This window comes from Lycium barbarum, chromosome 1 (assembly GCF_019175385.1).
Source record: "Lycium barbarum isolate Lr01 chromosome 1, ASM1917538v2, whole genome shotgun sequence".
NCBI lineage: Eukaryota > Viridiplantae > Streptophyta > Magnoliopsida > Solanales > Solanaceae > Lycium > Lycium barbarum.
The window spans coordinates 7,164,141-7,189,946 of NC_083337.1; the positions used below are offsets into that span (position 1 = coordinate 7,164,141).

A 25,806-nucleotide genomic window follows, 5' to 3' on the forward strand; every position below is an offset into this window, starting at 1 on the left:
TAGCTTAGAGCCCGTTTGGCTTAGCTTATAAGTTGCTGAAAACAGCTTATAAGCTATTTTCAGTTTTTTTGAGTGTTTTGCTAGCCAACTTATAAGTCATTTTATGCTTAAAATAAACCCAAAAAATAAGTTGGCCGTTTGGCTTAGCTTAAAAAAAGCAACTTATAAGTTGACCAGCAAAACACTCAAAAAAACCAATCCCATATAAATTTTGTAAAACGTGAATCAGTCCACGTTTTACTTATAAATTAATTTTTTTTTTTGCCTGACAGTTTGAAAAAAAAAATTGGGGTATAACGTTGGTCCCTCCACGTTATACTCCTTTTGGTATACGATAGAAAGGAGTACCCCATTTGGTTTATTTTGAACATTTTAATACCCTTTAGGCTCCGAACTCGTTTCGGTCATATATATTCAGTCTCTTGTCCCTTGTTGCTTGTACTGCTTTACGTTAAATTAGGATCGTGGTGATTAATATTTTTTAAAAATCCCTAAACAAGGAAATCCTTCTAAATGAGGTCAAACTAAAATCACACTCAAAGCCTCACCAAAAATGTATAATTCGATCGGTAAATTTAATTTGGCGTCCGGAAAAGTTAAGTCATCACTCATCAGTAACAAAACATGACATGTGGACTTACTCCTACTTCTAAAATCTTTTATGGTTTTATTCGACATTAATTTCACCTACAAAGTTCCGCAAAACAAGATTTTTAGATCAAACTACGTACAAAACCTAAAAGTTAGACAAGTTTTTCATTTGACTGTCCTTCAAAAGATGCTATGAAGAGAAGAGAGAGCTCTTCCACCATTGATAGAATAAAAAGGAGGATGAAATTGCTGAGGAAGAGAAGAAAAGGTGGGATGAAAGAGTATTTGAGTCATAAAAGTTTTATTTAATGAAGGTAAAGACAGAAGTTCAATATTTTAAAAATGAAGGGTAAAAATTAAAGACCATTTCTTTTTGAAGGGCACTCAGCGCAAATACTTGCCGACCATTTGGGAACATCTGATTATTAGAAAAAACAAGACTATGAAAAAAAGATTAAAAAGAAAAAAAAAACTTCAAATATCAAAAAGTTTGGACCAAAAAAGAGTTGGCACGTTTTTTTGTAAAATGTCAGACTTGTCCCATTTTCTGACAACTCACTTAAAGCCTATTCACTGTAGACACTCCTTTATTTATTTCATTACTCATTTCATCCATAGCTTAAATCAAGATCTGACTGAAATTACTGAGAAAAATTTCAATCTTTGAACAAAGAAGATGAGGGGTTTCACATATTTAGCCAAAGCTCTTCATAGCCATTCTTCTTATTCAAGACTTCTGGTTCTCTCTTCTGTCAGGTTATTCATTTTCTTTCCAAGTTTTGTGATTTTTATTTTCTTGCTGATTTTCCACTTACTTCTTTGTTCTTTGTGTAATTATGTATATCTCTTGTTTTGAACCAAACAACCCCTAAGAGCTTATTCACTTTACACTCATTTGTTTCATTACTCATTTTCATCTTTAGCTTAAATCAAGATTTGGTAGAAATACTGAGAAAGTCTCAATCATTGAAACAGTTTTGTTAAGAGGAAAAAGAAGGAAGATGAGGGGTCTTACATATTTAAGTGTGCGAGTTTTCTACCTGAACTATCAACAACTATTTTGAAACCGAACAACTAATAGTTGAGGTGTATTTTGATAAAAAGTTTGTAATAGTTCTGGTAGGAAACTCACGAAAAAGTTATAGTTCAGATGTATTTTTGACCATTATCTCAATTTTGTTTTGACACATGAGCATATTATCCTCTTTTTCTACCTTGCCTTGAAGTTTTCCATACAAGTTGGATGACACTCTACTGTTGGATCCAAAGAAGCTACTGTGATAATCATTTTGACAATTGTTGTGTTGGAAATGAGTCATTTTTAAAAACTTAATGTGAATTTGGGTGAGTATTTAGAACAACCATTTAGTCGGTAGGCATTACTAGTTTAATTAGCTGTGTATCTATTAGTCTATATATGTTAATACCTGTGATCGTGTTGATTTATTCAATTTGACCGATAAAAGAAAGTTGAAAACATGATTGCATTACATAGCACCAAAGGGTGTCGCCTAATAGTGAATAAAGTTGGTTGAAAACATTGAGGTCTCAGGTTCAAATACCATTCTTTCCATCTGTTCCATCCTTGATGGACAGAATTACCCGATACTTGTACTGGTGGAGTCCGGAGCCTAAAGGGCATTAATTTGCCCAAAAAAACCCAAAGGGGGTTGCCTTCTCCACGATAAATCAAAAGGGGTTTATCGTGGAGGGGGCTACGTTATACCCCAATTTTTTTTCATTTGTCAGATATCGATTTAAAAAAATAAATAAATTGTAAAACGCTGGCTAGTCCACGTTTTACAAAATATAAATTATATCCGGCTAGTATTTTTTTTTAATTTTTTTTAACTCAACATACATCACAAGTCATATAATAATTAACTCAAACAAATATTCTAACTCAAACAAAGTCATACAATAATTAAAAATGTGTGATATATGTGAACATAAAAAAAAAACTAAAATATAAGTTAAATAAACGTCACACATTATCTGAATAGTAGATGTGAAATTACATACGTAATTAAACACCACAAAACATATTATATATTTATTACAATAAAGACAACAAAATACTCTTGGAAGATTACTTAAGGAAACAACGATTGTACAACTAAAAAAAAACATAAAAACCAACAGGTAACAACCACTACTGATTTCTATCGGGGCAACGATTCTTGTTATGACCTATTTGCTTGCACGCACTACACTTCCTAGGCATGCGAGCAGGAGCTATATCCATTTCATTCCTCCTTCTAGTTGTACTCCGCGCTCTTGAAGTTCGCTCGTATTCAGTGTTTGCAATTAAACTGAAGAGAGAAAGTGACCAATATGCCTCATCACCCAATGGTGGCAAATTTCCACTGTACGTTTGTTTGTAATACCTGCAACTGTAGTACTTGCTAACATAGGTCTTTGGCTGAATTCTGTGGATATCACAAAATTTAATGGCATGTGAACATGGCATATGGTAGTTCTTCCACTTCCCACACGAACAATTTTTCCCTTCGGCAGAGACTTTATGATTTTGCCCTTACCTTTGTGTGCAAATATCAGAATCTCAAAGAACCCTTCAACTGCATTGTATTGCTCCATGTCAGTATGCTTTAGGGACCTCTCCCGTATTCATCAAACTTCTTTTCAACAGCGAGCGGCCAAGACTTTTTATCCGCAATCAACAAAGCAACAAGGGAGCTTCTCTTAACAAACCGATCAACAATATTTTTAAACGTTAGACGGACCATGATAGTAACAGGCAATCCACGAGCTTTTTTCAATAAACTGTTGTAAGACTCGGAGACATTCATTTTCATAACCCTCCACCTATGACCGTTGTCCTTAATCAATGTGCATTTCTCCTCCGGAAGATTATAACCATAGATGCGCTGGAGGTGACAATCTTTTGATTTGTTCCATCCTCATTTTATACTTCTTCTTCTGGTGCTTTGTAGCCGCCAGCCACATTAGCTGCTCAAGGTCACTGTTGAGGAACTTTTTTTTAATTTATTTTTCAAATGCCGAACACAAAATCTATGGTGTGTGAATGGTGGTTGTAACCAATCATGCGTTTGGACACATTGTAAGATGCCCTGATGAAGGTCAGATATAAGTCCAATTCCTTGTCTCCCACAAACAACATGTCTCCACAACAGCACAAGGAACCACGTCCAAGACTCAAAGCTGTGGCATGCAACAACAACATATGCAAGTGGTAAAAGGTTATTGTTCGCATCAATTCCAACAACAATTAACAGTTTCATCTCATACTTACCGTACAGATGAGTGCCGTTTATTGAGATGACCGGCCTGCGATTTTTGAAGCCATCGATGCTTGGTTTATAAGCCTAGAAAAGAAACTTGAAGATGTGTTCGCCTTACATTGTAGTTGACTGGTGCTTCCACTCAACAATGGTCCTCGGATTGAAATATTGTAGGGCAGCCATGTATCGGGGCAATGTCGTGAAACAACTTTCAAAATCTTCATATACCATTTCAACAGCTTTCTTACACCCCTTTTGTGCTTTTCTATAACTAGGAGTAAACGTATACAACCCTTTTATTTTGACGGACTTAATACTGATGTGTGGGTCGACCATAATATATGGTATCAACGTAGTAGCAACCAAGTGACTGTTCAAATTGGAATGATCCTTCTTGTAATCATCCGTGAGACAACTGTGTGGGAGAACCCTTTTGCCTGCCTTCAACATACCACTTGAAATTTCTCTAAACGGATCATCCACTCACATCCTAACATATGACGCTTGCAAATAACCTTTGGACTAATTAGAAATGAACTCTTTCTTTTCTTTGAGGCAATATAGTTTGACTGCGCCTTTCATTTCCTGCTTGTTCTGAAATAACATACCTAATTGCATAATACAGGGAAAATATAAACCCCATGGGCCAACAAACAAAATGAAACATTTTGAATATTCATTGCTACCATACTAACCTGAATTGATAAATTCAGTTTTTTTACGATCCCAAAGTGCAGGCCGAACTGGACCGTCATCTCTCATAAAGGCAAAATCATCCGGGCCTTCTTCTGTGTTATCCAAATAGAGAATCGCATTAGAATGATAGCTAACGTTACCATCACCTCGGGCAGTAACGTCTTCATAAGAATGGCCATCATCATCAGATGAGTGATCGTCGTCTGTTTCTTCGTGATCTAATGGGATATCACTATCTGACTCATCTGATTGATCATTAGCTACATCGTTGTTGCTCACAATTTGTATGAGCTGAGTCAACACGGGGTTTTCTTCAAAATCGTTACACCTACAAACATAGCAAAATTCAAGGCGTTCAAATCTCAAAAACAATTAGTTAGAAGTCTCCTAGTTTTAAGTGAACAAAACATCGTTATATTTACCTTTCCGTAAATGACTCCACTTGAGTAGGGCGATATCGAACTATACTGCCGCCACCTAATTCACCTGTACCTGGAGCACTACTCGGTCCAGGAATATCACAGCTCTGCACAGTCCAACCAAAGTTATGTGATTGGCTACCAACTCCTACCATTGTTTCTTGTTGAAGTGTACCTCTTTCAAACCCAATGTTCATAGCGGGAAGATACGTAGTACCTCGAATATCAAACTCATCGTCAGTGGGTTCTTCAACATGGGTAGAGTGTTCAACAGTTGCATACATGTCAAGTGTCGCTATGCTAATATGATTGCTAAATATATCAGGACTTCGAAGAAATAACGATAAGGAATCATCGTCCGAAATAAGAGTTTCCTCGTAAATGGGAAATCCCCTGGCCGTAATTGACGTTGGATATCTTCCAGTGATAAGCGCTGAAAGGTTAGGATCAATTATGGCCATTTTGCTTTTAAAACCGCGTTCTAGACGATCGTATTTGAGGGAGATTGGGAACCTTTGTACCGCTCCCGAACGACGGTTATATCTCACCGAACCTTCTTCGTTCTCAACTTCACCACCTTAATATAAATTAATTCTTACATAATTTTCTGCCATATTATTTTCGAGGGAATACAAAAGTGGAGAAATGGAGTCTACAAGAGAGAAGTGGAGAATACAAGATAGAAAAGTGGAATCCTCAACTGATATAAAAAAATGAATCACGGACTTCTAAATGTAATAATGCAGGAAATGAAAAAATTAATCTACTGTTTGATTTTACCACTGCATGGCTGATTTGACGATTTGTCAGCCTTGAATTCAAAGTGCAAGGACTATTTGTCAGCCTACTAATAAAGTGCATTGACCAACGTGCCTTGAAATTAAACTTATACTCCCCGTTTACATATAAAGTGCAATGATCAAATACACAATTTGTGACTATTTGAAACACAAGTCTAGACATTTTTTACATTGTCCCCGTGACACACTTAGTTTGTTGGCGCTCTCTTTTAGATCTACGTTGGTGAACCTCCTCTTGTATCACTACCGCATGCTGTAAATTCCATACAAAATAGAAGTTATTTTTGAACTACAATAAAAAAAAGACATAGAAGAATTATACAAGTAGCTGTTCTACGTAAAATCGGACAGCATCTCTCTTGTAACAAGGACTTCCTCCAATACCGTATACCAACAACAACCACCAAAGCAATCCAACAAAAATAAACATTGCTAACAAGACACCACAAGTCATCACATCACTCGTAAGCTCGGATTGGAACCCATATCACCCCTTAAAGACTTCTTAATCTAACTTTATAGATAAAAAACGACCCTGTGGCTCTAAGGTCTATACATCCGGCATAGGAAGGTGTGAGGATCCAACATCAAATGCCATGGAAGACTACGCAAAATAAATAATATAGACACATGAGGTAGCCATTAGATAAATGAAATTAAACAAGATACAAGCTATTTGAGTGGTTAGAATACTCACGTCGGTAAAACTCAGTCTCCTCCCACTTGGAGAGCTATGTCTAGCGAATGCAGGAAAACCAGTTGTCATCCCATAAGAGGTGCCTGTCTGAACAACATAGCGTTGGCCCATACCTGTGAGGCTAATAGGCTGAGACGAAGCGAGTGGCAGAAAAGGCCCCTCATGTGTGATTACGCCCGGTGTTTGGACTCGTGGAACCTCGGGAGCAGACATCAATGAGCTGGACTATCAAAATCTATTATTGGGTAATATGTATCATCAACTGCAGGCATCGATGAGCTGGGCATATCTTGATCAAAACGAACCTCATCTTCATCAACCAACTGGTGATCCACAGGGCCTCGACCCCGTGTGTTGCCTGCTTGGCGTCCTCTACCACGCGCTGCAGGTCTAGGTACATTAGGACGTTGACGACGTGGAACATGCACAGTAGGCGGTTCAACGTACTCCGACGGCAGTGTATAATTTGGAGCGAAACTCAACATCATCCCCAGGGACGCAGCAGCCATAGACTCTGTATTAATGTGGCTAAACTTCTCTGCTAATTCCTTCATTTCATTAGACACGGTGGGATCTTGGATAGTCTCGTGAGCCAACCTGTACGATTCTTGATGTCCTAAAGCCTAAAAAAATTAAATAATAAGATTTGACAGTGGTCTAAGACACATATCAAAACATCAAACATCTAAGACTTAGATGTTTGATGTTTTGATATGTGTCTTAGACCACTGTCAAATCTTATTATTTAATTTTTTTAGGCTTTAGGACATCAAGAATCGTACAGGTTGGCTCACGAGACTATCCAAGATCCCACCGTGTCTAATGAAATGAAGGAATTAGCAGAGAAGTTTAGCCACATTAATACAGAGTCTATGGCTGCTGCGTCCCTGGGGATGATGTTGAGTTTCGCTCCAAATTATACACTGCCGTCGGAGTACGTTGAACCGCCTACTGTGCATGTTCCACGTCGTCAACGTCCTAATGTACCTAGACCTGCAGCGCGTGGTAGAGGACGCCAAGCAGGCAACACACGGGGTCGAGGCCCTGTGGATCACCAGTTGGTTGATGAAGATGAGGTTCGTTTTGATCAAGATATGCCCAGCTCATCGATGCCTGCAGTTGATGATACATATTACCCAATAATAGATTTTGATAGTCCAGCTCATTGATGTCTGCTCCCGAGGTTCCACGAGTCCAAACACCGGGCGTAATCACACATGAGGGGCCTTTTCTGCCACTCGCTTCGTCTCAGCCTATTAGCCTCACAGGTATGGGCCAACGCTATGTTGTTCAGACAGGCACCTCTTATGGGATGACAACTGGTTTTCCTGCATTCGCTAGACATAGCTCTCCAAGTGGGAGGAGACTGAGTTTTACCGACGTGAGTATTCTAACCACTCAAATAGCTTGTATCTTGTTTAATTTCATTTATCTAATGGCTACCTCATGTGTCTATATTATTTATTTTGCGTAGTCTTCCATGGCATTTGATGTTGGATCCTCACACCTTCCTATGCCGGATGTATAGACCTTAGAGCCACAGGGTCGTTTTTTATCTATAAAGTTAGATTAAGAAGTCTTTAAGGGGTGATATGGGTTCCAATCCGAGCTTACGAGTGATGTGATGACTTGTGGTGTCTTGTTAGCAATGTTTATTTTTGTTGGATTGCTTTGGTGGTTGTTGTTGGTATACGGTATTGGAGGAAGTCCTTGTTACAAGAGAGATGCTGTCCGATTTTACGTAGAACAGCTACTTGTATAATTCTTCTATGTCTTTTTTTTATTGTAGTTCAAAAATAACTTCTATTTTGTATGGAATTTACAGGATGCGGTAGTGATACAAGAGGAGGTTCACCAACGTAGATCTAAAAGAGAGCGCCGACAAACTAAGTGTGTCACGGGGACAATGTAAAAAATGTCTAGACTTGTGTTTCAAATAGTCACAAATTGTGTATTTGATCATTGCACTTTATATGTAAACGGGGAGTATAAGTTTAATTTCAAGGCACGTTGGTCAATGCACTTTATTAGTAGGCTGACAAATAGTCCTTGCACTTTGAATTCAAGGCTGACAAATCGTCAAATCAGCCATGCAGTGGTAAAATCAAACAGTAGATTAATTTTTTCATTTCCTGCATTATTACGTTTAGAAGTCCGTGATTCATTTTTTTATATCAGTTGAGGATTCCACTTTTCTATCTTGTATTCTCCACTTCTCTCTTGTAGACTCCATTTCTCCACTTTTGTATTCCCTCGAAAATAATATGGCAGAAAATTATGTAAGAATTAATTTATATTAAGGTGGTGAAGTTGAGAACGAAGAAGGTTCGGTGAGATATAACCGTCGTTCGGGAGCGGTACAAAGGTTCCCAATCTCCCTCAAATACGATCGTCTAGAACGCGTTTTTAAAAGCAAAATGGCCATAACTGATCCTAACCTTTCAGCGCTTATCACTGGAAGATATCCAACGTCAATTACGGCCAGGGGATTTCCCATTTACGAGGAAACTCTTATTTCGGACGATGATTCCTTATCGTTATTTCTTCGAAGTCCTGATATATTTAGCAATCATATTAGCATAGCGACACTTGACATGTATGCAACTGTTGAACACTCTACCCATGTTGAAGAACCCACTGACGATGAGTTTGATATTTGAGGTACTACGTATCTTCCCGCTATGAATATTGGGTTTGAAAGAGGTATACTTCAACAAGAAACAATGGTAGGAGTTGGTAGTCAATCACATAACTTTGGTTGGACTGTGCAGAGCTGTGATAATCCTGGACTGAGTAGTGCTCCAGGTACAGGTGAATTAGGTGGCGGTAGTATAGTTCGATATCGCCCTACTCAAGTGGAGTCATTTACGGAAAGGTAAATATAACAATGTTTTGTTCACTTAAAACCAGTGTTTTAAAAGGCGGGGCGTTTTACATACGCCTCGACGAGGCGTAAGCCTCGAGACACAGGGCGTAAGCCCCATGGGTATTTAATTTTTAGTATTTCTTAAAATAATATAATTACAATAAATATTTTTAAATAGGTAAAATTACATAAAAAAATAAAAGAAAACTGTAAATAAATGAAATATATATATATGTGTGTGAGCGCGCGCTTGATCCTCACAAAAAAATGATCAAAGCAATCCACTATACACCGCTTATAACTTGTAATTATATATAACATAATTTTACAAGTATAAACAATACAATGAAATAAAAGCTATTATGAAATGCAAAACAATTCTAACATTTTAACTTTCAAACACGGAAAAAAACACAGTTTCTTAAAACACTATTACTATCATACTATTCATTTTATCTCCCTATAAGCAAATAATCAATAAAATTTATCAATATTACAATTAAACATAACTTCTTGATGAACAAAAAATAAAATTATATGATAATTCTGATACATAGGACTTATGACCAATGACAAGTGAAAATGTACAATTCCGGTATGTGTTTTTTTTAAAAGAATTAAGTGATATTCACCCTCATGACGTTCTCAAATAGTAAATATCCAATACTACGACTTGTTATATGAGTTACACCCAATCTTCTATTTCTATACATGAAAAACTATTAAGTATCATTATTTTGTTAAACAATTATGAGGGTGAATGATTTTAATTAAGGAATTTAAAATATAATTTGTATAAGAACTGTTAGGCGAGCCCTGGGCGTTGGGCGTTAGGCGTGTTTAGGGCGTACGGTTGGGCGCTTAGGGCGTAAGCCTCATAGGAACTAAGCCCCGCACGTTAGCCCCAGGGCGTTTTGCCACTGTCCTGACACTGCCTTTTAAAACAATGCTTAAAACTAGGAAACTTCTATCTAATTGTTTTTTAGATTTGAACGCCTTGAATTTTGCTATGTTTGTAGGTGTAACGATTTTGAAGAAAACCCCGTATTGACTCAGCTCACACAAATTGTGAGCAACAACGATGTAGCTAATGATCAATCAGATGAGTCAGATAGTGATATCCCATTAGATCACGAAGAAACAGACGACGATCACTCATCTGATGATGATGGCCATTCTTATGAAGACGTTACTGCCCGAGGTGATGGTAACATTAGCCATCATTCTAATGCAATTTTCTATTTGGATAACACAGAAGAAGACCCGGATGATTTTGCCTTTATGAGAGATGACGGTCCAGTTCGGCCTGTACTTTGGGATCGTAAAAAACCTGAATTTATCAATTCAGGCTAGTATGGTGGCAATGAATATTCAAAATGTTTCATTTTGTTTGTTGGCCCATGGGGTTGATAATTTTCCTTGTATTATGCAATTAAGTATGTTATTTCAGAACAAGCAGGAAATGAAAGGCGCAGTCAAACTATATCGCCTCAAAGAAAAGAAAGAGTTCATTTCTGATTAGTCCAAAGGTTATTTGCAAGCGTCATATGTTGGGATGTGAGTGGATGATCCGTTTTAGAGAAATTTCAAGTGGTATGTGGAAGGCAGGCAAAATGGTTATCCCGGACAGTTGTCTCACAGATGATTACAGGATGGATCATTCCAATTTGAACAGTCACCTGGTTGCTACTACGTTGATACCATATATTATGGTCGACCCCACACATCAGTATTAAGTCAGTTCAGGAAAAATAAAAGGGTTGTATGCGTTTACTGGACAAAAGGGGCGTAAGAAAGCTTTTGAAATGGTATATGGAGATTTTGAAAGCTCTTTTAAGATATTGCCCCGATACATGGCTGCCCTACAATATTTCAATCCGGGGACCGTTGTTGAGTGGGAGCACCAGTTAACAACAACGCAAAGCGAACACATCTTCAAGTTTCTTTTCTGGACTTATAAACCAAGCATCGATGGGTTCAAAAATTGCAGGTCGGTCATTTGAATAGACGACACTCATCTGTACGGTAAGTATGAGATGAAACTGTTAATTGCTGTTGGAATTAATGCAAACAATAACATTTTTTCACTTGCATATGTTGTTGCACGCGAGAGCTTTGAGTCTTGGACATGGTTCCTTGTTGTTGTTGTGGAGACATGTTGTTTGTGGGAGACAAGGAATTGGAATTATTTCTGACCGTCATCAGGGCATCTTGCAATGTGTCCAAACACATGATTGGTTACAACCACCATCCACACACCATAGGTTTTGTGTTCACCGTTTGAAAGGAAACTTTAATAAAAAGTTCCTCAATAGTGACCTTGAGCAGCTAATGTGGCAGGCGGCTACAGAGCACCAGAAGAAGAAGTATAAAATGAGGATGGAACAAATCAAAAGATTGTCACCTCCAACGCATCTATAGTTAAATAATCTTCCGGAGGAGAAATGGGCATTGATTAGTGACAACGGTCACAGGTGGGGGCTATGACAACGAATGTCTCCGAGTCTTACAACGATTTATTGAAGAAAGCTCGTGGATTGCCTGTTACTGCCATGGTCCGTCTAACGTTTAAAAATCTTGTTGATCGGTTTGTTAAGAGAAGCTCCCTTGCTGCTTTGTTGATTGCGGATAAAAAGTCTTGGCCGCTCGTTGTTGAAAAGAAGTTTGACGAATACTGGGAGAGGTCCCTAAAGCATACTGACATGCAACAATACAATGCAGCTGAAGGGGTCTTTGAGATTCTGACATTTGCACACGAAGGTAAGGCGGAAATATCCATAAAGTCTCTGCCGAAGGAAAAAGTGTTCGCATGGGAAGTGGAGAAATTACCATATGCCTTGTTCACATGCCACTAAATTTTGTGATATCCGCGGAATTCAGCCAAAGACCTATGTTAGCAAGTACCACTGTTGCAGGTATTACAAACAAACGTACAATGGAAAATTTTCACCGTTGGGTGATGAGGCATATTGGCCGCCTTCTCCCTTCAGTCTAATTGCAAACACTGAATACGAGCGAACTTCAGGAGCGCGGAGTATAAACTAGAAAGGAGGAATGATTAGCTCCTGCTCTCATGGCTAGGAAGTGTAGTACGAGCAAGCAAACAGGTCATAACAAGAATCGCTGCCCCGACAAAAATCAATAGTTATTGTTTCTTGTTGGTTTTTATGGTTTTTCCTAAGTTGTACGATCGTTGTTTCCTTATGTAATCTTCCAAGAATATGTTGTTGTCTTTATTGTAATAAATATATAATATGTCTTGTGGTGTTTAATTACGTATTTAATTTAACATTTACTATTCAGATAATGTGTGATGTTTATTTAATTTATATTTTAGTATTTTTTTTTTATGTTCACATATATCACACATTTTAAATTATTGTATGACTTTGTTTGAGTTAGATTATTTGTTTGAGTTAATTATTATGACTTGTGGCGTATGTTTGATTTAAAAAAAAAAAACTTCACTGAATTTTTTTTTGAAAAGAACTAGGCGGATATAATTTATATTTTGTAAAACGTGGACCAACCAACGTTTTACAAATACTTTTTTTTTCTAAATCGATATCTGACAAATGAAAAAATATTGGGTATAAGGTAGCCCCCTTCACAATAAATCCCCTTTGGTTTATCGTGGAAAGGCAACCCCCTTTGGTTTTTTTTTTTGGGCAAATTAATGCCCTTTAGGCTTCGGACTCGCAGGTTTCCCATGGAATTAGTCGAAGTGTGTGCAAGCTAGCTCGGCCAGCGCAAGTATAAAATACATAATCGCATTACAGGCAATTAGGTTTTTGTACATCTACAATAGTTGAGTGTGCTCAGGTGATCATTTGTGGTTATGACTCCATATACTGGTTTATATAATGTGAAGTTGTATATAAAATGTAAACTCTTGGAGATCATTCTTGTTAATCTTTGTGGAGTATAGCTCAAGTAAATCGGATGTTCTACGAAGGGAAATTGTGCCCTATAGATTCCAAAGTGGGAATAGTCTTTAACGAGCCATGTTTGACAAATCACAATAAATAACTATTTGTTTTACGAAGTTAGACTTGAATTGGTTCCACTTTGAATACTTCTGTCTCTTGACTAAGAAGAGACTATGGGTTCTTACTTCATTATTTGTCTTGTAGTTCTAGATTATGCCTCTTAAATTTTAATGAGGGAGATATGTTTGTCGCGATAACTATGGGGACAAATGCATCTTTGTTAGTGCAGTCTGCCAATAATGATAAAAAAATAATTTCATTCAACTTATTATTTCAATTGAATTGAGATTTTTGTCTACCCTCTTATTTTATATTGCAAAATTTGAAACTTGGAACGGAAGGATTCAAACCTCTGAATAGCGGGACCAGAACTCGTTGGCTTACCACTTGGCCACGTCCCATTTAGATTTCTATTCGAAACTAATAAAATATATTGCTAGTTTTGTCAATTCCAATAAATTAATCAAATTCAAAATTTGATTCAGATAGGAATCCAAAAGGTGGTAGGTAGTTCTGACCTGCTAAATTATAATCTAGGCCAGGACTCAGTTGAAGTGTTGATGCTTAATGAATGAAATGTTGTGGTTCTTTAAAGACTGATCTTTTTCTCCATATATGATCAAGGATTTTGCTACTTATACTTTTCTGCTGCTTGTTATACAGTACTGGAGGTCTATTGGTATATGCGGAATCGAACATAGAGAGTGGAAAACTAGTTGAAACGAATCAATCAAAACCGGAGAAGAAGAAAATAGTGGTGCTTGGAACAGGATGGGCTGGTACCAGCTTCCTAAAAGATCTTGATATTTCTTCCTATGATGTTCAAGTGGTTTCGCCGCGAAATTATTTTGCGTTTACACCTCTGTTACCTAGTGTCACATGTGGAACAGTCGAGCCACGAAGCATCGTGGAGCCAGTTAGGAACATAATAAAGAAGGTAAAGACAAGTTTTGATGAGGAACTTGTTTCGGGTGTCCAACACAAACAACTTGGAGCCTATCAGAATCTCCGGTTTTTTGTTTTCATAGCATTTACTCCCTCTGTCCCAATTTATGTGACACTCTTTCCTTTTTAGTCAGTCTTTGAAGGATGGACATCTTTTCATAGTTAGTAACAATTTAACTTTACACTTCCTATTTTACCTTTAATGAAATGATTTATAGCCACAAGAATTTCTATGGCTTATTTAAGACCACAAGTTTCAAAAGTCTTCCTTTCATTCTTAAGCTCCGTGCCCAGTCAAACACTTTCACATAAATTGGGGCGGAGGAGTAGTTGTTTTCATTTGAAGATTTTTCTGCCTCTTCCTGTTTAATTGTTGTTATCTGGTCTGGCAGAGAAGTGGAGAGATTAATTTTTGGGAAGCAGAATGTCTGAAGATTGATCCAGAAAACCACACAGTATTTTGCCGTTCTGGTATCAGTGATAATTTGGCGGGACATAATGATTTCAACCTACAATATGATTATTTGGTTATAGCAGTTGGAGCTCAAGTGAATACTTTCAACACCCCAGGTGTAATGGAACATTGTCACTTTCTGAAGGTAGCATTTTCTTTCATAAAGCCTTTCTTAACTGTGATGCATGGGATTTCTGCCCTATGTTGCTCGGACTCTGTGAAAATGCTGCCGCACCCATGTCGGATCCTCCAAAAATGAACTACTTTTGTTTTGGGCTTTTTCCATTTTTGGCCCGTCAGCCGAAATTAATTACTGGCGCTAGTCAAAATATACAAAACTTATACACTGATTCTGTATATTATATGTATATTATATATTATATGTATATTTATTTATAGGATATGTATTTATTTGTGTATATATAGGATATGTATTTATTTATAGGATATGTATTTATTTGTGTATATATACTCAATATGCAAAGCCTATATATTTTCTTGGCTATTTGTAAATTAGATCACTGAAAGGCATTGGACTGTAATTATTTCTTTTGTTTTTTGTTGGTGCGCACCTGGTGATATTAGTGAAGAGTTGGAACAACATTTTCTACCCCTGCAAGGGAGGCGTTCTATGCATTTTTGAACCTGATAAGATTGGGACATCTCATATTTTTCTCGAGGTGCTAAATTTTCCTTTCTCTGAAGATAAATGAATCATGTCTTGTACAGGAAGTGGAAGATGCTCAAAGGATACGCAGGACAGTAATAGATTGTTTTGAGAAAGCTGTTATTCCCGGCCTAAGTGAAGAAGAGCGAAGGACCAACCTCCATTTTGTTATAGTTGGAGGGGGTCCAACTGGAGTGGAATTTGCCGCTGAGCTACATGACTTTGTTCATGAGGACTTAGTTAAAATATACCCTTCGGTTAAAGATTTTGTGAAGATAACACTCATCCAGTCCGGAGATCATATCCTGAATACGTAAGATGCACCATTCCGAGAATTACTTTACCACTGTTTTTAATGCATGCTAGGCAATGAATGTTGCTCAGACTTTCTAAAAATATTGCAGAACCTGAGTCGGATCCTCCAAAAATGCACTACTTTTGGAGGATCCAACACGCCCCTGACAGACTTTTTGAAGAGTCTGAGCGACATGACAACCTTTTTGGTGTCAATGTGATGTTAAAAGATTTGAGAGTAAGGAAGATAGAGAGGTGTAAAGAGAGTCAAATCCCTTATGCGGGGTCGGATGTGGAAATGGTGTGGATGGTCAAGTGATGAAGAACAAAGCACAAACATAAGTTTGGTTCTAGTTGGTAGACTTCGTGTTGGGTGAGAAACTTGGAAGTTGTGCTTGAAGCTACACGACTTCATTTTGAAGACCTAGCAAAGATAAACCAGCTTCTTTAAGACCAATTATCTATAGCAGATATATGCATTATTTAACATCCTACAACATGTCAAAGTCATCGAACAGGGAAGTAAACGAGAGGTTGGGAGCCAGAAGGAAAGAAGATCAAGAGTATAAATTTAGAGTTTTAAGGGGGCTTTTACAGATCACATAGTGAAAACCTGCACAACATTCACCTAATACACATGATGTCCTTATTGCGGGCACACCTTTATTATACTCCCTCCATCCCAATTTATGTGACACTCTTTCCTTTTTAGTCGGTCCCAAAAAGAATGACATCTTTCTATATATAGTACTTAACAATTTAACTTTAGACTTTTCATTTTATCCTTAATGAGATGATTTATATCCTCAAAAATTCCTATGGCTTTCTTTAGACCATAAGCTTCAAAAGCCTTTCCTTTTCTCATAAATTCCGTGTTCAGTCAAACAATTTCACATAAATTGGGACGGTGGGAGTACCACACATACACTTCCTAATAGAGTTTTTTTTTTTCTTGTTTGGGAAAACTAGAGACACATGTGGCATTCCATTCGTTGAGTTGCAAAACTCAAAAATGTTACTCCCTCTGTCCCAATTTATGTGATATAGTTTGACTATGCACGGAATTTAAGAAAACAAGGAAGACTTTTGAAATTTGTGGTCTAAAACAAGTCATAGATATTTGTGTGGTTGTAAATCATTTCATTAAGGGTAAAAGGGGAAGTTTTCAGTTAAATTATTTCTAAATATAGATATGTATCATTCTTTTTTGGGATAGAATAAAAAGGAAAGTGTATCACATAAATTGGGATACAGGGAGTATTGTTCTAGAGGGTTGTCGTGTTATTTGTTTGGAGAATAGAATCAATTTTCAGATCATAATTTCTACTCACTTAAGACACAATTTCAATGAGATTGAATCAACAGCGGTGAAATCACAATTTTATGTCTTTGCAGATATGATGAAAGAATAAGCTCATTTGCTGAACAGAAATTTCAAAGAGATGGCATTGAGGTTTTGACAGGTTGCCGTGTCATTAGCGTCTCTGATAATTTCATCAACATGAAAGTAAAATCTACAGGAGAACACGTTGAAGTACCCTACGGGATGGTTGTATGGTCAACTGGAGTTGGTACCCGCCCATTTGTGAAGGATTTCATGGAACAAGTTGGCCAGGTACTTTGCATTTTTTCTGTCTTGTTAGGGTTTGTCCAAAATTTCCTACCTTATTTGGGTTCTACCATAATTGTGTTTTACTTCAAAAAGGATTTCTTGGTAGAAAAGGTTTTCTTTGTGGAAACGGACTTTTTTTTCTCATACACAACACAATAACATCCGCAATGTACAAGAGTCTTGTTTAGGGGATATTATTCTCTCAATAGGGTTTATGCTTTTTATATTAGTTGTTCATATGTAGGTCACTTGACCAATTCATATCAATATTACGCTTTTTAAGTATATTTTCTTTGTTGTCTGATTCATCGTCATTCAAGTTTACAATTGTTAGCTTCTGCATGACGCCCTGTTATTTCGATCCCAACATGTCTTAGTGTTCATGGGGTTCTTTTACCAAATGCTTACTTAAAAGTTACTCTTTTTGCCTTTTATATTCTGTGATTTGCAAGCACTGCAAGTTTAAATTAATTATGACCATTTAACATTTTTGTTTCTCCTTTTGCAGGAAAAAAGACGTATTCTAGCAACTGATGAATGGTTACGAGTAAAGGGCTGTAGTAACGTGTACGCTCTTGGTGATTGTGCATCTGTAGATCAACGTAAAGTCATGGTAAAGAAGCCATTGTTCAAATAACTATACCAAAATATTTCCTCAATATGATCTATAGTATAATCAATTCTTTTTCTGCATTATATTTTTTCTAGATCTTGACAGTTAGTCCATGCTTTAGGGTCCGTATGGATGATAATTGCTAGTTTATTGTGCCATTTATAAATGGTTTCAAAAATGATTCTATGAGCTTGAGTGTTTCATTTCATCATTCTTTCATAAAGGAATTGGATCTGTAGATATTCGTTCTAGATAATGGAATACTAAATTGCTTGTCTTTATACATTCCCCCTAAATTTTCATTTGTGAAATTATGCGGTTTAGGAAGATATTTCGGCCATTTTTAAAGCTGCGGATAAGGATGATTCTGGAACTTTGACCATCGAGGAATTCCGAGATGTCCTGGATGACATAATTATCCGTTATCCTCAAGTGGACTTGTATCTGAAGAACAAAAAGTTGTTAGCGGCAACAGACTTATTAAGGGATTCAGAGGGAAATGAAAGAGATGAGGTAGATATTGAAGGTTTTGAATCGGCCCTTTCTCATGTAGATTCACAGATGAAAAGTCTACCTGCCACAGCTCAGGTACTTCTTACGTAGTTCGGCTTTCATCCCCCCTCCCTTGTTTCACTCCATCTTCTGCTTTAGTAGATGTTTGGACATAGATTTTGTTGAAACTTGGAAAAAAGAGTTTTGAAGTTGAAGATAAAAAATGATTTTTGTATGTTGAAGTTGTGTTTGGACATGCATTTCACTTGAAAAAAGTTAAAAAGTTCTGTGACCGGGAAAAGAACTTTCACTTGAAAAACTGGTGAAAACTAATTTTGAAACATGGAAAAATCATCTTAGAAAACAAACCAAAAATCAGTCCCATGTGTAAACAAATAATGTTTTGAAAAAATAATCTAGAAAAAAGAAAAACATTTCTATGGACAAACGGGGCCTTAGTTCCATTTCTTATCTTTGCACATGCTAGGTTGCTGCTCAACAAGGTACATATCTTGCTAGATGCTTTAACCGCTGGGATCAATGCAAAACTAATCCTGAAGGCCCTCGCCGTTTTAAGAGCTCTGGACGTCATCAATTTCTACCCTTCGGGTATATGCTTACCCTTTCAAAACCTTTCCTTTCCTTATTTTCCTTGTTGGCATGGAGGCATACTAGGATACAGTGGCCGAGCCAAGATTTTTACTATGGAGATTCAAAATATAAAGAAGTAAATAGACGAAGAAGCCAAGGGGATTTAACATATAGTATACAACAACAACAACAACCCAGTGAAATCCCACAACGTGGGGTCTGGGGAGGGTAGAGTGTACGTAGACCTTACTCCTACCAAGGTAGGACGGCTGTTTCCGAGAGACCCTCGGCTCAATAAAAACATAAAAAGAGGTCAGATACGGCTAAGAGATTCAAAGCAATATGGAAATGAAGTAACGCAAGTGACACAGATAACATAGAATAATCAAAGCACAGGATTTAACATATAGTATATATACATAAAAAATAAATCGACCTATCTACACATTGTAATTTTCCACCGAAGGAGTGTCAATTGATTCCCCTTCAACCAAGGTGGCTCCGCTGCTGGGATAGCCAACTGCTGTGTTCTTGTTCTACTTCTATACATGGCAATTGCTAGTTCGTTGCATTTTCTATAGGGGTGAAGCTGAAGTATGATCAGAATTTCATTCTTTAGAAATTGGTCTTCCATACAACAGAATCTGTTTTGTTAAAAAACCATTTTTGTCTTTAACAAAAGAACAGAAATGTGGTCGCCAGCCCTTGATCATTTCTGCTTCTGTCTGCTGTCTGTTTAACGTAAAGAACCATTGAGATTATACTTATCACTATATCAGCAATTTTTTGGATTTATTAGCTGCTCATGTAGTTTATCGACACTCTGATATTGGCGTCTGACCTCCTTTTCCCGTTGTTAAATAGATACATCATCTTTCCAATAAATTTTGTTATGCTACCATGACCGAATATCTAATGGTTTTAACGTAGGCGTCAATCCTCTCTTTTAGGTATCTTTGGCTTAAGAATATGTTCTATTTCAGGTATCGCCATTTAGGGCAATTTGCCCCTTTAGGTGGGGATCAAGCAGCAGCAGAACTTCCTGGAGACTGGGTTTCTATGGGCCATAGTACACAGTGGCTATGGTATTCTGTGTATGCAAGGTAATAATTGACAGCCTCCGTGAGTATGACTTATTTATCATATTAAGTTAGTTACTCCCTCGGTTTCAACTTACGCATCCCTTTCAGTCTATTTAAAAAATTATGCCTCTTTCTATATTTAGCAAGTTTTTAGTTTCAACATCCACATTTTACCCTTAATCACTCAGAATGACGTAACTTACATAGACCTTTAGTTTAAGATGATAAGATTCAAAAGTCTTTCTTTACATTCGTGAACTTTGTGCCTAGCCTAGTCAAACTAAGACATAAAATGGAATGGAGGGAGTGTGTCTTTTCTTCCTTCTATATTCAAAGAGTCTAAATATGGTAAATTCTATTTGCATTTCAGCAAGCAAGTTAGCTGGCGCACGAGGTACTTAGTGGTCGGTGATTGGGTAAGAAGATACATTTTCGGGAGAGATTCAAGCAGGATTTAACGAGTTCAACTCCATCTAGAAGGTGGTGCGTGTTATGCACTGTTTTGCTGACATGTTTGTTTTGTAAAGTTTATGCTTGTATCCGGTTACAACAGTTGAAGCCGGACATCAATTTATGTTGTTTTAGAATGTACATATCACACGCCACTGTATCTCTTTCCATCACTTCCTGGAGAAATGTACCACGAATCTCGCAAATTTGATTGTATGAACTTATTTTTCTGATTAGCAATTGCAAACTTGATTGTTTAAACTTGTTTTACTGATTAGCAATTGACTAAGATTTTGAGGTTTCCAATATGGTTTTAGAGCAGAAGCATAATTTTATTTCAAAAGGAGCCATTGAAAGAGCTTGAAACTCAAGTTCGAAATTTCGGATTTCCGCAAGGGGGCTCCTTTTCGAGTGGGTTTATTTTAAAAGACCAGAAATGTTTTGAGGATTTCATACTTGAAATCTGGGATAATTTGGTGAAGTTTTTCAATGATTTTGGTGGAGATTTACATTCGGGTTAACATGAGGATGATGAATAGTTGATTTTTTATTTTTTAAAAGCCACATGGTAATTTTTAAAATGAAAAAATAAGGCAAATAATTTTTTAATTCAGTAAATATAGGTCTGCTAACGAAAAGGGTTTATGCACCATTTGTGTAACGGCGGGGTATATATATGCCCCACTTTTTAACGAGGGTTATATCCGCTTTACTTCGCAAAATTGAGGGGTATATTTGCCCCTTTTCTGTAGAAACAATACAATAGTGAATCACGGGAAACAACCAACCAAACAGGGGGTTACTGACTCAATTAATTTAGATTTGCATAGTAAAAATTCACTTTGAGGATTTTCGCGGTCTTTACCAAAGTGAACTTTATGCTCTACGGTCAAACCTCAAACCTTTGATTAAAGATGAAGGAACCTTTACGATTTCCACCAAACTTTCAAGATTAATTCCAAGATTGTTGTAATACGTTTGCTTTTAAATTCCAAGACTATTGCAATTCATTTCGTTCTTATCTGTCTCCGTCTATGAGACATATTATATTACTACTTAATATAAGAGGGAATCAGAAATTTTTTGTAGTCCTCACAGGGCTACCTTTGTAATTTCACTTTTTTTCTCATTCAATAAATGCATTGCACGTATTGTCCCTTGCTGTGATGAATCATCAAAATAAAGTCAGTTTCAATTTTTTTAAAGCCTCCATTGTTTCCATTTGGTTTCCAGCATCTTCCACGATCTGAGGCCCAGGTAAAATTGCTTTTCCTCCTTGTTAATGTCTTTTGATCAATTAAAGGGTTTTAGCTTTTGTTTCTAACTTATTTACAGATCAACCTTCTTCATCTCTATATCTTTCACTCTTTTTTCAATTTCATTGTATTCTATATTAAATCCATATATTGAAATCAAGAAATAGTTGGAGTGTTTGTGTGTGCTGGTAACCCCTTTAGTTAAAAGTTCAAACTCATATTTTTTTCTGATTGTTTTATGTATTTTTTCTTTTATTTTTGTTGCAAGTGTTTTTGGTGCAAGGTGTGGGTGCTCCCGGGAAGGGGGGGGGGGGGGGGCTGTTGGGTGAGTTAGAATAGAAAAGGCAAAAATGGAGAAGATATTGAGACTCTTCATTGGCTCAATTCCCATCTTTTTTCCTTCTATATCTCTATCAAAATTCTCTATCAACCCTTTTACTCCCTCTTTATCAAATTGCTCTAACCCTATTATCTCTGCCTTTCCTTTATTTCACTCTTTTTGCTTTTCCCCATTTTACAGTATCTACGACAAAATATGGAATATAGACTTAATATTACTGAAATAACTCCGGAAACAAGAGAGTGGACATGCAAAGTACAGCTAATTGAAAAAGCTAGAGCAAGACAAAGTAAAGATGGGCGAATACGATTTCAAGTCATGATTGCGCAAGATGAGACGGTAATCTTTCCAATAATTTATAATTTCTTTCTTATTTTAATCTATAGTATTTTCAATACGTTTTGATGTTAGATTTGGTATTTATTTCACATTAGAATTAGAGAGTATTTATTCATATATCGTGGGTATTCATAGTGTTTAATCAAGAACTAGATAATTATTATGAAGACTGTTTTGTGTTTCAGATAATCAAGAACTGATAATTATCAAATATGTGTTGAAGGGAGTACTTTGGAAGATGAAGTTTGTTCGGTATAATCCATTCATTTTATTAGATGCTTACGTCTTATGTGTTACCATGGAGCTTTAATATCTATTTAACTGATTATTTTTTGTAAATACAGGAAGAATAAGTTGCAGTTGTTTTGTATGGAGATGACATAAGAAAATATGAAAAGAAGTTCACTCCCTTCAACACAAGTTAGACCACCTCTGCCCTATGGAATTCCTATCAATAGGTTTGAATGGGTTCTAGATAGATTTACTGTTATTGAACAAGTAAAGGGAGACAATGTAGAGGATCCACCATTGTCTTCTCCAACAAGATTAAACACAGTATCTTTATCGAACCTGGACCAAGAGCCACGTCACATGGAATTCGGTAAGGAGTACTTCACTATGTATTTTAAAGTATACTTATATGTCGTTTCATGAAATAATATTCACAACATCCCTACAAATAGACATACTTGCTGTTGTCGTGAGTTGTGGTGCAATAAAGATTGCTGGTGTCCATGGAAACAAATGTCGACAAATCATTGTCATGGATACAAAGTAAGTTCACTAAAATTCTACTTATTTGAAAATTGCTAATAATTTTAAACATAATGAATTTCATCACAGTTCTTATTTATAGCATGGTAATGATGATTGCAAATGTGCTGATTCAGAGAAAGGAGTTACTATCATTATTGTACCTGAAGAAAATAGACCACATATGATATCTGAAAATGGAAATCAGGATGATGAGAATGTTAATTGTTTCAAAAAAAAAAAAAATGGGGATGATGAGATCTTATCATTAGATGGTGATCAAATTCTTGATAGTTCATGTTCCCTGTCAGTGGAGAGTGATTCCAGTAGTTTATGTGCGGATGATTTTATAAGTTTTGACATAGCGTCTGATATAGAGGATCAGAATTTGGTAGATCCTCAGCAGTTAGCCGCAATATTTTGGAGTGGATTATATATCCCTTTGGGGATTTACATCTGTGTGTGGAAGGAGACCGGAAATGGAAGATGCGCTTGCAACTATTCCTAGGTTCTTGGCATGTTGCAGTAGGTTAACACTCAGTATGAAAAGATAATCAATTTTCTAAATCTTGAATTGAGAATGAATATAGAGGATTTATACAGACAATCTAAACTAATTTCAGATTGAGGCATATTTATTCATTTATAAATTTCTAGCTAAATGAAAAACATAAATTTAATAGCTTGATCCTGTTGTAGAAAATAAGAAATCACATGGTAAAAAACAATAGATAGCAGATTATGCAGATCTTCATCTTTATGAAGAACTAAGGCAATTATAATAAAGAACTAAGACAACAGGATCTTCATCTTGTGAGATATCAACTTTCTACAAATAAAATGTCCAGCTAATTCTTTTTTCACACAATCTAAGACCTTTATCATGGATAATGGTGTAACGTTAGGGAATCTTAGTTAATTTTGCAATATTTGGATAATGGTGTAACATTAGGGAATCTTACGGAAAATATAATGCTTGAAGGTAAATTTGGAAGAATAAACGAGATTAAAGTTGTTTCTCAAAAATACAGGCAGATTTTATGTTCCCTTCCAGTAATGATTCTCCTTTAATTCATAGGGTCGCTATATTTTCTTGTTCCAAAAATCATAGAGTAGAAAACAATGGATAACAGATTACACAGATCTTCATCTCAATGAAGAACTAAGGAAACAGGATCTTACAGATAAAATGTCCCGCTAATTCCTTGTTCACACCATTTAGGACCTTTATGATGGATAATGGTGTAACGTTACGGAAACAATTTTCAACTAAATGAACAAGATTTCATCTTTTACAAAGGATTTATATAAACAGGCTCAGCTAATTTGGGAATGAGATATAGTTATCAACTAATAAATTTCCAACTACAGGTTGATTCAATTCTTGGTTTTTGAGTAACTGAATAGATTTTGGGATAAAGAAGAAGAAGAAGAAGAAGAAGAAGAAGAAGAAGAAGAAGAAGAAGAAGAAGAAGAAGAAGACGAAGAATTTAAAGAAAGTGGAAAAAAATCTTACCTTTTTTGTGCTTTCAGGTGAATTTTGTACTAAAAAGGTTGTTGGTGTTTACTACTACTTTTTTTGCTTACCAGATCTCACTAAAAAATTGCCATTTTCAACAATCAGAAGTTTAATAGGAGCAAGGTAAAGATAGGTAACTTGATCTGTCACAACCAAAAAAGTATAGTAAGTCATAATATGAATGTCACTAGGCTGAAGTCAGGGGTGACGCTACAAGTTCGACATATTCCGGTAATGATAATCGCAAATGTGCTGATTCAGAGAAAGAAGTCAGTATTATTACTGTACCTGGAGAAAGTAGGCCACATATGATATCTCAAAATGAAAATGAGGATGATGAGATCTTATCATTGCACGGTGATCAAATTCTTGATAGTTCATGTTCCCTACCAGTGGTGAGTGATTCCAGTAGTTTATGTGTTGATAATTTATAAGTTTTGATGTAGCATCTGATATAGACGATCAGAATTTGGTTGATGTCAAACTTATAGCTAACAAGGGTGGAGATCTGGTAGAAAAGTCTCTGGTCAAAGTTGATGAGCAGATTACGGATGGCTCCAGCTCAAAATCATCTGCTGAAGTTGTGGTTCAGCCACCCTCAGCAGTTAGCCACAGTATTTTTGAAGTGAATTATATACCCCTTTAGGGATGGATTTACATCTGTGTGTAGAAAGAGACCGAAAATGGAAGATGCGTTTGCAACTGTTCCTAGGTTCTTAGCATGTTACAGTAGGTTAACTAATACAGGACTGCAGTAGTTTGTATGATAGGCATCTATAAACGGTTTTTAAAGTTGAAAAGCTCAGATATAGTTTAAAGTTATATAGACGTTGGTTAGATTATAATCTTGTTGACTTCTTAGCCTATACCCATCCTTATGTTTGTTGCATAACAAAGGAACAACAATATATTTTTTTTAATTCTGTCATTCTTGCAACTGTGATCTATAAATACGGTTTTCCGTGTGATATAACTTGGCATCTCCGCTTCTTCTCTACAGTATGCATCATTGTATTTTTACCTTATGGGAGGATTTTGTTGAGATTGATGGAAGCGACCTAGCTGCACAAATAAGAAA

The 25,806-nt window shown here is 36.5% G+C and overlaps 1 protein-coding gene and 1 long non-coding RNA gene across 7 annotated transcripts; both read left to right on the forward strand.

The window, feature by feature from the left end:
* Positions 1–1,111: 1,111 nt before the first annotated feature.
* On the forward strand, positions 1,112–20,782 carry LOC132630754 (external alternative NAD(P)H-ubiquinone oxidoreductase B1, mitochondrial). 2 transcript variants are annotated; one of them, XM_060346340.1, is made up of 10 exons: positions 1,117–1,347; positions 13,985–14,258; positions 14,659–14,865; positions 15,450–15,700; positions 17,077–17,296; positions 17,802–17,906; positions 18,231–18,494; positions 18,886–19,007; positions 19,973–20,092; positions 20,442–20,782. In XM_060346340.1, exons 1-10 carry the CDS (start codon positions 1,268–1,270, stop codon positions 20,527–20,529), a joined length of 1,731 nt encoding a protein of 576 aa, XP_060202323.1. In that variant the 5' UTR covers positions 1,117–1,267; the 3' UTR covers positions 20,530–20,782. The 2 variants fall into 2 exon arrangements, with proteins under 2 accessions (XP_060202330.1, XP_060202323.1); XM_060346347.1 differs by lacking the exon at positions 18,886–19,007 and having other exon boundaries at positions 1,112–1,347.
* Positions 20,783–21,678: 896 nt separating this feature from the next.
* On the forward strand, positions 21,679–25,801 carry LOC132630765 (uncharacterized). Of its 5 annotated transcripts, none has more exons than XR_009578684.1 (6): positions 21,679–21,778; positions 22,298–22,456; positions 22,642–22,708; positions 22,801–23,230; positions 24,581–24,742; positions 25,729–25,801. It is a non-coding gene; the product is annotated as an uncharacterized LOC132630765 (long non-coding RNA). The 5 variants fall into 5 exon arrangements; XR_009578680.1 differs by having other exon boundaries at positions 24,581–25,123; positions 25,729–25,800; XR_009578681.1 differs by lacking the exon at positions 25,729–25,801 and adding an exon at positions 24,834–25,722.
* The last annotated feature ends 5 nt before the right edge of the window (positions 25,802–25,806 follow it).